At 38.0% G+C, this 15,990-nt stretch overlaps 1 protein-coding gene across 3 annotated transcripts in view; it reads right to left on the bottom strand.

The window, feature by feature from the left end:
• Positions 1-15,990, bottom strand: part of LOC144215779 (F-box/LRR-repeat protein 17-like) — a 140,825-nt gene that overhangs the window by 40,320 nt on the left and 84,515 nt on the right. For all 3 annotated transcript variants that reach the window (XM_077744916.1, XM_077744917.1, XM_077744918.1), the window contains one exon: positions 5,524-5,600. In XM_077744916.1, coding sequence (XP_077601042.1) covers positions 5,524-5,600 — 77 coding nt within the window. The remainder of the gene's footprint in view (positions 1-5,523; positions 5,601-15,990) is intronic.

Genomic DNA, 15,990 nt, shown 5'->3' with positions numbered 1-15,990 from the left:
TAGTGAGGGTATTATCTCGCAAATTTCTACACATGTAGAAAAATGAGGAAAAGGGTGACCTTCGGGAAAGAAAGTTTTCAATTTAACAGAAAAGGGAACAACTTTACTAGTTAGCAAAAATCAAGTAATGAATGACTTTTGTTCAAAGGTAACTTCTAAATTATTTATAATACAAATATATATATATATATATATATATATATATATATATATATATATATATATATATATATATATATATATATATATATATATATATATATATATATATATATATATATATATATATATAATGAGGTTCTTGAACTATTAAACACTCTTAAAGGTGGTCACAAAAACATGAGAATTTATGTAACCTGGTGGGCAGCTCCATTCACACCTGAGAAAAGTAGAATAAGGACATTACCATGGACACACAGAGAAATCTCAAAGTCATTATGGCAGTTTTACACCTGCCTGCAGGCTCCTCGGAGGCAAGGATCACACGTGAGTGCGTGAAGCTGCAGGAATTAATCAGAAAACACACACACAAATGTGATGTGCTGCTTCACTTCCATAAACAAAACAGACAACTTATTGGCAACATTAACAGATATATACTCATGTCATTTTAGTCCCACAGGCACACTTTTACAGCTCGCTGTTATTAGCAGCTCACTGGAAGTTAGTGAGCAAACCAGAAGACAGTATGTAAAGGACAAATTGAGTCATATTATGCAAGCCCCCTGACAGACACCTGCGGCCCGTTGAAAGAGAGGCCTTCAAAATCAAAATCATTTTTTCCATCCTCGAGCAATGTGTAGGTACATGTTCTTTTACATTGCATGCACGGCTACATTCGTTATAAAGAACCAGAAGTTTGTCTTATCAAAAGTAAACCACATAAAATCTGTATTTTATATGCAAAGGGGAAGCTCCTAAATGTAATAAGGGATAACAGTAGAACGTGTGTGACTAGTAAGATGGTGGTCAGCTCGAGCCTCAAACCAAACCACCCGATAAACCCCCACCCCACAGACACACACAAAATGCAAACAGTGCATGAAGCTGAAAAAGCTAGGGTTGGAGTGAAAAGCACTGAGGACAATATATGGAAACTAATTCAATTTCCACCTCTTGGCACTGCTCACCCATGTGCAAATAGCACCACACAGGCTGATGTAGGGAAATGAGAACTATATCTGAACCAGTCACACGGAAGCCTATAGAAGTTGACTTATAATACACTTGAGCAAGGGTGGTCTAGCTCAACTCTTTTACCCTAAATCCAGGCTTCCAATGGATTTCAAGCACAAACATCTTTACGTGTAAGCCACTTGATGCTTTATTGTAGCCATTAATGAATTCTGCAATTTGAGAAACGTGAGCTGGCGTGAAACATAATTTAATTGTGGCAACAACAAAAAAGCTGAAAAGTTAAAGCTCACTTAAAAATTCCTCTTTTTTTTATTTCATCTGTTCATTCTCCGTATATGTGATGTGTGCACAAAAGGTTTGTTCAGCGACATGAAAGTCGATATGATGTCTCATAAAAAAAAAAAAATCTGATCTGCTTGTTTTTACAGCACTAAAATGCGAAGACATCTCCTCGTGGTGAAGAGATTCACTCGCCTGACTCCGGTGGGGGCTGGCAGGGGCTCAATTCCCACTGGTGGCGGTATTATTGGCAGTACGGATGGTCATTTGTCTCTGTGCGCCCTACAACTGAATGGCGACCATTCTAGGGTGTAGTCAGTCTGCTTTTTGCCCAAAGACAGCTGGGTTAGGTTCCAGCAACCCCGCAACCCTTTCGAGAATGGACGGTGTGGAAGATCACAAGAATCCAGTTTAACTATGTTGTAACAATATTCTTTCTGAATGAGAAAGACCTCAGATTGAAAGGTGAATCCTGTAATTGTATAGGATCCAGATGGTTGTTGTATCACTGTTATATAAATATGAAAAATGGAAAAGCATTCAAAAATACTTTGTCTTACGGAGCTTGTAGAATTATTCCTACATTCTGAATAGTCTAGCAATGTCTTTTCTATTTTTTTTTATTCATCAGGTCTCCCACAGGTGCCTCACTCCATCTTGTATTCACACAAATGTACATAAGAGGCCACGACTGACAACGTAAGAGGTTGTCTGCAGCCATGCGGATGAAAAGGTATTACCATATGTAAAGAAGAGAGGTTGTGAGGCCTCTCTTTTTGTCCTTGAATAAAGCAGGTGGGCAACCATGGAAAAGATAAGTGTGCTGGGACGCAGAACTTGTGCACACACGAGAAGGCTAGTGAATGCTAGTCATACAAACAATTGAGTGTAATACTGTAGTGGTTCCAGATAAATTGGATGTACATAGTGAATCTCAGTTTGTGTAGGGTCGCAGGTTTTCTCATCATAATCAGGTTTCTAACTTACAAAAAGGCCACAATACAACGCACCCTCCTTCAAAAAAATCATTGGGTGTCTAGACAAAACAAAGATAGGCATGCTTTTTTGTTTTTTTGTTTAGGGTTCAAGCATTATATATCTGGACCATAGCAAGCTCAGGGACAATACTTGTGTTTAAAAATCATAATCTTTAACTTAAATGATAGTGGCAGAAGAGAACATTTCAAATGTACTTTGCTATCAAAAAGGAAATACATATTGACTACTCTTTACATTGTCCACAAAATCCCAAACTTGAATTATGATAAACCTTAAAAGCTTTAAAAAATCTGTTGGAAAATGTCCTTCTTTATATTGAACGTCGAATTTTTTTTTTTTTTAACTTTTTATATTTAAAGGAATGCATGTTGACCAAATCATCCTGAAATTTGGGGAGTAGAGTCTCAAGACGACGATCAAGCGTTTTAGAAAATATTGCCTATTCATTAATGGTGATGTCTACAGATTGAAATTACAGATGTATGTAACTGATAAAGACCTGCAAAAGTGTCATTATGACGCGTGTTTGGAATTGGCTGCTTGTTATTCTAATTATAAAATAGAGTCTGAATGAATGGGCACTGTGGACTTAGTGCTGTCTATCTATTGCAGAAAAAGAGCTTAGTCCTTGCGTAGTATTTTTGAAGTGAGAAACATCAAGGAAATTAGAGAGAAATTTTGAGAAGTAGCAAGATTTATAAGACTTAAATCCTGGAGTGCATGCGTTTAACAAGGGTGCCTAGATTGCCAGAGGAAGAAAAAGAAGAAAAGGAGAAAAAAAAGTAGTTGTGTTCATGCTAATTGGTCTGCATGTTTTTGATAAATGGGGTCGAGGATATAGGAAGACTGTTTTCAAGGCACTAATAGGGCTTTTAGCAAGATCATTACCTCCCAAAAAAGGCTCTGTCTTGACTTTTCCATTTATTCGTTGGGATATAACGGCTAAGAACCATCTGCGGTGAGGCTAAAATTACATGTTTCGTAGTATTCTGCTGGCGTCATCTAACAAGTTCTCCATGTTTGTCTTCAAGATCACACAGGAAGTAGAAGCTAAGAATACAAAAATGTAAGAGGCTTGTGTACATCTCAAATGCACTCAGTGAGTCCATTAATAAAAATAATTAGCACAGGAGATGAGTGTGGCGTAGAAGGGGGCAAACGGGCAGGGAGCAGCTTGGCAGATGTAAAATCTCATTTCTGTTATTCAATTTATCAGAGGAAGAAGCAGGAAGCCAACCAATCATTTTAGTGGTGCCTATAAAAGCAAGCTTTACTATTGTGGATGGACATGCAAAATACTAAGAAGGCTTTATTGGAGGGCCAGGAGGGTCATTGGCTATAAAAGATCAGATTTCACCAATTTATCTTGCTCTAAAGGATTAGAGACCAAAAATGAGAAAGGAAAGAACGTGGCTGTGGATGCTGCTTTGGGTTTAATGTACTTTAAGGATGTGGGAGTCATTTATCAACCAACACAAGACGTACGCCCATGCGATTGGCGGTTCACGTTCAGGGAGGCCAAAGTGATGATTGCCACGGTAACTCACACCAGTCACAGGATTGTCGAGTAATCATGATGGTCCCCACCCTGTGGCATACATGTATGAGGCAACAAACACCTCCTCTACGAGGTAATGTAGGAATTACTGCACATAATACTCATTCCCCAAAGAGTATGTATATATCACAATGCTGTACAGTTGCTTCATGCTTTGAATTTAATGCTATGGGCGTGACACATTAGGATCTATAAAGGCATCCCAAATGTATTTGATAATGGGCTGAATTAGGAGACATTTTCATATATATACTTATAGTGTGGTACATATCCTCATTCCACCTTTGTCAATAATTAATGCAGGATAAAAATTTGAAAAATATAATCAGTTCTCTACTTTCATACCAGATTTAATTTTTCTGGTATTGATATAGACAGGATACCAAATGAAGATGGAGGCACAGATAATTATGAAATGTGTCAGGTCTTTCTTTTTGTATCACTTTTCATAGTGTGGCTCAAAAGTTCAAGTGAGCCTAGTGCAGAGGACTGTGTGGGAATCAAAATGCACTTCATGTGACAACAACAGGGAGACCAAGGTGATTATTGCCATGGTAACACGCACAAGACCGACATAGTATTACAGATTTGTGTGGCCATGAACAGAGTTCAGTTTCGAGCTTCGTTCCAATGACGCTGTAAGTCCATGTGTATATTATGTAGTATTCATGGAATGCAGCAGGACGCTGTGCAGTTTTACAATGTGAAAGCAAATAAAAACACTTCCTTAACAACATCCTCCTTAGCTCAGCTTGTCTAGTGTAGACAATCACCACTGTTCTTCTATACTTCCCTATAGTGAAATGGTAATGCCACCCTGACAGTTTTCTATTTGTATGGATAGAACACTAAAATAACTACTGCTAATTACGTTACACTGGACTACAAAACATTGAAATACAACTGTAACATTGACAGGGGGCAGAGCGAATTTAACTTCACAAATAATGACAATAAAAACATCCAATTCAATTCAAATATCCATGAATGGCAATCGAGTTTTTGTTTATTCTTGCACAATTAAAATTACTGCATTTTAGAGTATTTTTGTTTGTGCCTGAAAAGTCAAAAGCCCCTGTCAATGTAAAGGGATGGGCAAGAAAACTACCTTTCTAAATAATTCAGTAGATATCCTGTTTAGATTCACAACCAAACATCTAACGCAACACTTAAAGCACTGAACTGTTCTCAAACCACAGGCATTATTTTAAAATATATTACAATTGCCATACATTACTTTTTACAAAAGGATGTATGGACTTACAGTGAAAGCTTCCTCAGTAATTCCAATTTTAATTTCAAAAACTGCACCGTAAAGTTTGATGCTGCAACTGCACTGGGAAGTAAGTAGGAGGACCACAGAGGAGATCTGACACTATCATGCATAAAACTTTTCAATCATAATTTTACAGTTTGCGAGCCTCACGCGGGCCAAGCTGTAAAAATAAAAATGAACCCTGAATAATGGCAGTGTCGGCGGGTAATAATGGTTACGATAATGATGTCGGAGGCCAGCGGCAACTGAGGGATGGTGTGTGAAAGAGACTTACCATGGTCGGTGATTTTACAGGAGACCAGATAGAGCTCCTTCAGGCTCCTCCCCTCCTTGGCAATGATTTCCACGCACCTACAACAAAGCAAAGAAAGATGCTTTAAAAATATGCACAGAAAGCAAAAGCCATTCTTTGTTGTCACCTATTTTTGTGCTTAAAGGCAGAAAACATGGAATTTTCTAAAGTAATGGTTAAAACGTACATTTGTCAGGTTACATCTCTTAATATTCTGCTACTCGTTATTTAATGTCTGCCCTGAAATTTGTATGATGTTTATTGAACAACTCAAACACTGAACTGGAACAGCATGTGTCTCGGGTGTTTGGGGAATTTGCATTCAGAATATTGGCTGAGGTCACTGGAATACTGTGTGTGGGTGAGGGTGAGGGTAAAGGTCCAAAGAAAGTTTACACTGAGGGAGGGCCAAGGGAATATCAGACTGTGTGTATCAAAGAATTTTCTTTAAATGCCTCTAATGAGAAGTGTGTGTGCTTCAAAGAGATCCTGTTCCACACATTTGACCTATTAACCTTGAGCAGAACATCTTTTGATTATGCTGGTGTTCCTTCATTAATATGTACTGTGTACGTAGAAGGGGAACGCATCCTACACACAATCTAGTTAACATCAAAGCTCAAAGCGGCTTTCCGAAAACTGTTATTGAGTTTACTCGTGATTTAACAAGACAGGAACTGTACCAGAACTAGGAATATGTACCATACAAATTTAGTCAATGCGAGAAAGTAAAAGGTTTCAAACATAAAATATGTTTTTTGTTCCTCAGTTATATTTAAGTTACTAAATATAAGTCACCAATAAGATATGGAGTGGATGGATGATGAATACAAGGTGTTTTACACCTTAGAATTATGTATACAGCTGTTCCTGAGACCAAGACAAATTTCTCCTTTCGGAGATAAAGAGAAATCCTGAGGCTGCTACATGATATCACCGACAACTCTGCTTATTCTGAACCACATCATGCATGTTCTAGGATTACTAACCATTATTCATATGACAACACAGTAGGGTAACATTGGGGACGTTGCCACAGTTTTCACTAAAGTGCAATCAATCTATCAACAAATGATTTGGAATCAAATACAGGAAAAAAAATGTAAGTAATGATTTCTATCATTGGGGTTGTAAGTGCAGCTCCTCCGTGTGTGACACATTACACTGTAGAACCGTTAAGTTCGAATGTGTGCCAGATTTCTAAAATTCTTATTTTCAGGGCGAGGCCAAAGCTCTTCAAATGTGCACCAGCCTATCTGCTTTAGTTCACTGGGCTGAATCTTTGTACTTCCGTTTTTCTATTACATTTCAGTTGCAGAGGTCCAGGGAGCCTTTTCTATGTTATCAGGGCATGCTGTCACTACTTTGTATTCTGTATTTCCATTTCGTCCTGTGTGTTTTCTCCCCAATATCTTTTTCTTTTTATCTGGTTATTTTGTTATTAAGAAAAGTGCATATTATATCAACCGCTACAGGATCATGTAAATGTACACTAATGGTTTTTCGACAACATTCTATTCATAATAAAACATTCAGACGCTGTTGAGTAAACACCAAATCATGTGACAATACCTATATGAAGCAATTTCACAAAACGCTCATGAATTGACCAAAACAAATATATGCAAACGCACCCATTGTGACTGAATATTAAATGTTGATAAAGATATTATACAAGTGGTATGCCTTTTAAATTATGAGGATTTATATGGGCATGTCCTTGAAAAAGGCACAAAAATACCTGCCTGACCCACCACTGCACGTAATATGCTCGAGATTCAATCAAGTCAGCTGAGCAAAAACCACACTGCGTATATTAGTGGCAGCCACATTGGACCTGCTAATGAATAAATGCACTGGAAAGAGCCTGCCAACAAAGGGATGAGAAGAAAGAAGAGATTTAGGAATGCAGTGACTGAGGCCAAGCCACAGTTGCATCCATTGGGAGCTTGTTACTCTGCAAGCCTGAGGTCCCCAGGGTCACTGCGAAAGCAATTAGATCAGACATCAGTGACTGAGGAGTGAGGAGCCAGGAAAATGGAAAGACAGCATAGCGGGAAAGAGAGTAAGAGGGAATCTCCATACTGTGGTTTAAGGGAACAACAAAGGAGGGCTGACCAAGCTGAAGCAACAGATGAGGGGGGAGGGAGGATGGTGGGGCAATACTAAGGTGTGTGTGAGTCCGAATTGAAATGAAGCAAGGACAAATTCAGGAAAAAGCAGTGTTATGATGTATGCGTAAGTAGAGGTGAGCATGTGAGGGTAAAGGTCAAACCAAACGAAGAGGCGAGATATGCAAGAAACTGTCAATTCCATATTTCCCAGATACCCCACCTCAAATGAAATAGTAACCAGATGGCTTTCTATAATGGTATAATGCTGATGACTAAGGATGCATTAAAACTGTACATTTGTAATCGCATTATTTTTTCAACTGATAAGGATTAATCAGCCCGATATAAAACTCATGTCAGTCATGTGGAGACACTAAGGTAAACAAAACTGACAACACATTAGTAAGAAAACTGCAAATTCTCCTCTAAAATAAATTGTGAGCAGCATAAACAGCCTCGCTCATCACATTTTTGCTATGGCCAAGCCATCTTAACTTCCACTGCGAAGCACCAGCAGCATAGCAAAGGAAATTAAGAGAGGTCAAGCTAAAGCTAAAGTATCACTTCAGTTTTGCCAGTTGTATTTTGTAATGTGTAGATATTTTATGAAGTAATCTGCTATTACATTTTGCTCATAAAATTTGGTATTTAATAAAAAAAAATAGTCACATGGAATCTGTATATTCCTATCATTATATCCAAAATAGCACACATTTTTCTGCACCTCATCGACTGTATTTACTTATTAATACATTGCTCTTTGTTCATACTGATTATTCTTCAGACACCATATATTTGGACTGAATAAGGTAAAAGCTACAATTGCATGAAATGTAAAGCGAGACTGACATGCAAAAAATAAAGCTAGAGGAATAACTAGTCCCCCTAGGAATCAGAAGCGAAAAATCGCTGAGCGAGAGCGATCCAGATTCTGCAGAAGACTGCATTACACAAATTCCACAACAAGCAGGGCCCGTGGCGGTTCAGTGAAATCGAAATTCTTATTGGTCTTTGTATTTGAATGTCTTTTAGACATGTGACTAATCAATTTCCATTGAACAATCTGACAGGCACTAGGAAGACAAACATTGATAAATGTTAAGAAAAATAGTGCTCCGTATGTATCAAAAAGAAAGCAGAGAAATGTGTATCATTTTCCTTCAGCAAGGCCAAATAATGGCTGGGGAACAAAAAAAGAATGGCCCGTCGCACAGTGCCCACCAACACAGGGCCCTTTCTTATTGGGCCCTTACCACATTCAACAATTACACGGTTGTCGAAACTTACGAAAGAGGCAGAGAAATCGGAATCGGTAATTTTGGCAAAAGGAGAGGCATGACACGCATGGGGGAAAAAATGCTGAAGGTCCAGCAAGAGGTTGAAAACATAAAAGCGGCAGCGATGGAGGAGGCGGCGGCGAAGGAGGCTTCAGACTTCCACGGCTGTCTTTGGACTTAATGAAATGGAAGGGCGGGGAGCTGCAAGGAGAGCAATGCTTTACAGTTCTTGGAAAAATGCTCTTGCAAAATGATCCTTGTCGTAAATTTTCTTTATATTGCCCACAAATCCCAGCGCGAGAATCAAGAAACAAGGTTCTGCTTTCTCAAAGTGTATTTCACACACCAGGCTTTCAACAAAAGAAACTTTTTTTTCTTCGTTAGGGCACAACAAACTGATGTAAAATCAATTCATGAAAAAGACTAATTAAATTTTCAACCAATGAAAGGAATCATAAATTGGTATGACACACAATAGCTAGTAAAACCATGTTCACTACATTGCAAACCAATACAATTATAATATTATTTCTTTGTTGATATTGTTTAAGCCCATATTTAAAACCAATTAGTCATTAAAAACATTGCTATGACTCCTCCACTGTTGAAGTGATATTACATTCAGATTGTTTGATATACAATACAATGTTATTGTTTATGATTTAAAAGAAGCAAAAAACTGGCACATTCCGGATTTTGAATTAGTACAGATATACAACTGAATTATTTCTTTCACAATTCAAAGGCAAGTTATAATTTATTTATTGTCATATTACATAGTTGAATCTAGCAGCTAGCATTGCAGGATACATATTTTATCACTATTTGTTTGAGCATTACAATTGTCTGAATAAGGGTCTGCTATGGCAATTAGGGCCTAGCTGATTTCCCAAGCCACCTTGCTGTACCCACCAGACAAATAAGAATCATATTTCCATTGTGTTCCACAGCCGTTCATCATTTTTTCAACCATTTCGGCAAATAATGGCGGGGCACCGCAGCAGGATGTCAGTGGTCAACATCCAAAGGTAACATAATTGCAACTATAAATTTCCGTCAAAGTAACTTTCCTGTTGTGTTTTAAGAAAAAAAAAAGGGAAAAGCCATGTTGGCATCATTACAAACCTTTAGAGCCAACAAAGTGATGAATCTGGTTTCATCATGTAAACTAAGCTAAAAAAGAATACTTCAGTTGGAGTAAAAAAAATAAAAAAACCTGACTCTTTTGACACATTTTTGACTGAGTTTGGTTGTTCCTTGTTGTTAATAGCGAAAGTCTAAAACCTAAAGTTCAAGTTTTCCCTACCCAACAGGTATCAACCAATTTAATATGGGGGGAAAAGCTAAACAGAAGAAGCAATGTGTGCAAAGAAGCCAAACGTTCTCTAGTATACATCACTTGGTAGCGATTCTGGCTTTCTAATTAACCGAGAAATGGGATTAAAATGTGTTTTGCACTATTTTGCTTCATAAAAAGGACTATGGGTTGTGGCTCCGTGAAGTCCAAGTTTTTTAATTCAGTGAAGTACTTTTGAGCCGATAGTATGACATTAAGTACTTTGTGCTTTGTCTTTGTTATGCTTTTGATCAAATGTGACTGTTGCTGATAGCGAAGTGACAAACAATATGGATACATTTCAAGATTTATTATTGAGGATGAAATCTATAGACTGACGCGAGTATGTGGTCTAACATGATAAAGACACTAAATGCATTTTCCACAACATCTTGGGAAATGAGTTCAACACTGCACATCACTACTCGCAAAATGCATGTTGGTAAGGGTAATTGAGAGTACAAACTGTCACAGCCAAATTTTTCCCAACCTCAGACGGATATCCCGGAATTGCTTGGAGTAAATTGGAACGACCCAGGTCAAATGTATTTTCCTTATAAACCGGGGGTGTCCAAACTATTCTACATAGGGCCACAGTGGGCGCAGGTTTTTGTTCCAACTGATCCAGCACAGAGAGTTTAACCAATGAGGTTTCTTCTGAAACCAGCAGCACCTGACACCAATCAACCTATTATACTTTTAAGACACCAGATTGGTGGAAATGGATTCTCTTCATTAGTTGGAATGAAAATCTGCAAATACTGGGGCCCCATTTTCAACCAAGGGTTGAAGTTCAAAAGCAGTTTTCAATCTGCTTTTCATGTTTCCAATAGCCAAGGCTTTCTCAAATTATTCAAAGGTTCACCTTGAGAGCTCAATAACATGAGTTGAATGACACTGCAGACATTGGTTGGGTAGAAGCATGCCACATATATCACAGGAATGTATATGTGTACTCAACAAACAAGGCACAGTACAGGAGGACACAAATCACAAAGAGAGGAGGCTTCATAGATATTACCACAGTCATGTTGCCAGATGATAGCTTTTCGAGCTGTTCAGTTACTGTACAAGACACAAGGTTGTCATTTTAACTAGTACAACATGTTTATTGCATCAATATCACACTAAACACTTGCAGTCAAGGTTCTTTCTGATTTGGAATAGTATTTTATACAAGCATTCATGACCCTTTATTCTTGCTTGTTGATTAGTATCTGGTGACCTCATTGACAGGGCCTTGAGTCAAGCGCAGCAGCATTTGGGGTTTATTGAGCCAAGGCATATACTAAATATTATATATTTGTAAAGTTTTGCAGCCTGTTGATCTTGTATCTCACTCAGAAGCTCATTAAAACAGCTTGAATGCGTGGACTATGGCACAAAGCGCTTAATTTGTTTGTCTGTCAGCTGTTGGACACAAGTTTATTGAACCAAATGCTATTTCATGACTGCATATTGTTGGTTAGAATTAAACAAAAATAAAATGCACATCAATTTATTGAAATAGAATTGGTAAAAATGTAATGTTTTGTCCAATTATGAGGCATTGGATAATTTTCCACAGCAAAAGAAGGTATACTTGGCAATATTTAAAGTACAGTAAAAGTAAATCCCATCACATTATCAGCAGTTTCAAGAATTATTGCATGCTGAAGGCTGTTTGTATTCAACATGTCTCCACCCAGGATATAACACCTTGTCCAGCTGGATATTATCACTCAATAGTCCCACTTGATTTATTTCACATAACACCTTCCTATTTATTCCCTTGGTGCTGTTATCCTAATATGAAAGTGTCACACCTTGGCAGGCTGTAGTAAACAATATGAGTAAAAAAAACAAAGCCCACGAGAGAAAATATGCCAGAAATTGGAACAGAGCTCAGACATATACAAAATAAACATGGTACTGATCCATTCGTTGCCTCCTCTGGGAACGGGGGTTCCAATTAGAAACTGCGAGCTAACAATTATAGTGGTAATAACATAGGGAGCGTCTCGGTGAACAAGTGTTTGACTCTGATGACATACAGCTATTAAGTATTCATGAAAACAGATGGCCAACTCGTTGGAAAAAATATCCTTTGCAAAAGCTGGCGTTTAAAATTGATTTCTAAAAGAAATATTTCTGGGATTTCAGCTACAGGAAAAGAGACGAATGATTTACTGTTTGGATGAAAAGGGAAAAGGGGAAAAAGGTTTATCTCTCACAAAGATGCTCGATTCTATCTTCTCCAGTCCATAGATGCCATCTCAAGCACAAGAAAATCCAATCAACTTGATAGCTAAGTGAATTTTGTTGAATCAGCCTCAATCAGGCAGATTTCTGGTACGGACAGTAAGGGAAGTGCAGAACAGAATGAGTAAAGATACAGATTGGATTTCAGAGCGAAAACTTCAAAATCCTATTTTTGGTCTTTGTAAAGACTATGGGACCAGGACAACAAGTATATCAGCCATACCTGTGACCTCCAAAATAACAAAATGCTGTCATATTCTTGACGAATAATCCTCTGACCTTCCCCAACCAACACTGCTACACCCTCAGCATTGAACCATGCCGTTTTTTAGGCCGGTGTGGATTATATTTATTAAAAAAAAAAAAAAAAAAAGTTTTCATGTAGAATATGCTGAGTATGGCTTATAGTTGGAACACTTTCTAGTTTAAAAATTACAGTAATTCTGCTACTTAATGTACAAATTGTGTTTTAAGGGAAAATATACTTCACTTCCTCTTCCTTCATCCTGCATTGTACCTATTCTACTCGGAACAGTAAACAATTTAATTGATTGCATTCTGTTCATTCAATTCCAACCTCTGTCTTGCATCATTCCAATTCCGTTCAAAAGAGGAAATGCCATAATTGATTGCATTCTGCTTATTTATTTCCAACTTTATTGTACACGCGTTCACCTAAAGACACACCAATAAAAATGCGTTTGTATCATATTCACTTTGTTTGATATTGTCACTTTCCCACAGCAATATATAATAGAGACGGCATTCTTAAAATGAGATATTTAGTCAGCTGCAGAACTATTTGGAGAGACAGGATAGAGAATACAGAGTAGAATCAGCAGCAATAGAAGCACCACTTTATGAGACAGCGTGATGTATGGGACTATATCTTCTTCTGCCCATCAATTCTCTATAGATTCCAGATGATAACACTCCTTGCACTCTACTTTCTTCCTCTCCATCTGTCCCAATGTTTTTCTCTGATCTACTGCTTTCGACAACCAGTCTCCTTGTGTCTTTTAGACTATTACTCCAGTTCATCCTTTTTCCCTACTCAGGGTCTTTGCCTTCTTCTCTAAGTCTAGTCTTTATTCAAATCCATGTTTCACTAAACTCTTCTCATGCCTCACAAGGGACAAAAAACCAAATCATACATGTAAGAAAGACCCTTCTCCTTATAAACAAAAAATATATAAATGAGTACTACTCCAACTTTTTTCAACAACTAGATGTTACGGTTTACATTTTTCTTGCCTATTTATTGTTCCTCTGTGCGACACCACCCTCAAAGGCTATACGTGTTAGCCTGGAAACGCATTACATGTAGAGTAAAAGGCTTTGAAAAAAAGACAGCAGACTAACAGCAGGGAAGCTCCTGGTCATTTGGCCCATCAAAATAGCTGAAGTGCACTCATGGTTGGAGCAAAATTCAAACTGTAGCAAATTTATCCAATGCTATACAGTTTTTGCCTTAATCTTGCTCTTGCTATGCTCATTACAAGATCAGCATGAGCTCGAAATGGGCTGCACAAGGGGCTTTGGGCCAGGATCTGCACACCAACTGTTTTGTATGCGTGCCTAGATGAAAAGACGTGGTATAGCGATCATTATGAGACAAAGGCCACTGTATAAGGGTGTGTAATGTGCCATGACACTTCACACAGATCAAGCAGATTTACAATGTGTATCATTCAGTCCCATAAGACACAAAAACCCATGGAGAATGTTAATTTCCACCACTATAAACCAACCTAATAGCTATTATGCGGACATATTGAACATGTTTCCATACCTCCCAATTGGTATGTTGTGATGCATGAAGACTGCATAGATGATACATACCGACATGTGTGCATGCATGTGTGTGTGTGTTCTAAAAAGAACATACTTTGATCATCCCCACCGTCACGCTAGGTGATTCCAAACAGTGTGAATTCAGAACATCCTAATTGCACAGGGTGATTATACGAGTGAAAAGAATGGCTACATTTCAAATCCCAAATAACATGCTATGCAACCACACTACCTTTCAGCACCTCCCAGCACATAGCTGAAATTTAAGGAACAGAAAAAAATTGAGAAACGCCAATGCCAAAACTTGGAGAGGTGATTGGAAAAACAGACGCTAAAATCTGAATAAGAAGTAACTCACTGAATGATGCCAGAGGGGGAAAAAGATTGCTTCCCGCCATACATCATTTTTCCTGCATGCTTAAACATATGCACATAGGCACACACGGACATGCACACAAACACACAAAAGCAACAGTCGAAGTGGAGCTGTATGAGTCCGAGTCTGCCAACTGTGTTTTATGTTTGGGCTTTTATACAAATCCCCTCAGCATGAGAGCTCCGTTCACCACCTGAGGTATATGTGTTTAGGTGTGCGTGTGCGTGTGTGCTCGTGCATGCATGTGCCCGTATATACTTAACAATGAATGTCCACCACCTGTTCCTTAATAATGCAAGCCAAACCTGGTCCACTTTTCACATGAAGCTGTTCCTCATTAATCAATTCATATAAAAGGCTATATACTACAGAAATATATACTGTGCATAAGTATCCCTTCTCCAGACTTTCACATTAAAGCATATTTCCAAATAGGGTCATACAAAGCCAATGAGAAGTATATATATATATATATATATGTATGTATGTATTTTCGGTCAATCTGTTCTTCTTTTAAAAATAAATAAGTAAATATGTAATGGATCGCTTGTCTTTTATTTAATAGATGGCCAACACAAACATACTAATTTAATTATCCCACCCGTCGTAAAGGAACATATATTTTGGGTTCATAGTTAAGTCCATTTTGTCACAAACTTTTCTGGGACCCATATTACATTACTTTTGAACTATAAGTAAAGCTTTATTTTTGGCAAGGCCTATAATTTATACTCAGCTGTGACCTCTATACAACCCCAATCATTATTCATTTGTGGCTATAGTAATATAAAAAAAACATTTTCGTTCTCCCACCTAGAGCAGTGTACCGGTTAACATACCTTACCATCAACATGCAATATATCATCACTCAGTGATTTCTTCACAACTCACCCAGCATTTCACTGGCGCCCACCGCAGTGTACGTGTCCAAGTCATTTAGGATAGGTTCCATCTCCTTCCCTAAGGAACTATTAATTTGGTGATGGGGTTTGTATGGGGGTAACCTTTAGATCAACTTAAACGACTAATATTATAAATGAAACCTGCAGTGAGAACATGACAATGCTGTGTAACAATGTTTTATCTCATTTGACAACCTGACAACAAGGAAATAAACATGAGCTGACAGCCAATCAGACCTCCCATCTGCCATTCTGCCTCGCAGTGGTTGGCTTGCATGACAAGTGGTGAAAGAATAATTTTAGTGAATGGCACACCCCAGGGAAGAAGGAATAGGAGGAAAGGAAAAAAATAAAGGGAGAACAAGTTGTGGGGGTAATTCTTAGTGAGAAGAGTGACCTGCTAGATAGC

Source organism: Stigmatopora nigra, chromosome 22 (genome assembly GCF_051989575.1).
Source record: "Stigmatopora nigra isolate UIUO_SnigA chromosome 22, RoL_Snig_1.1, whole genome shotgun sequence".
Classification (NCBI taxonomy): domain Eukaryota; kingdom Metazoa; phylum Chordata; class Actinopteri; order Syngnathiformes; family Syngnathidae; genus Stigmatopora; species Stigmatopora nigra.
This window is presented reverse-complemented; position numbering and strand designations above follow the sequence as displayed.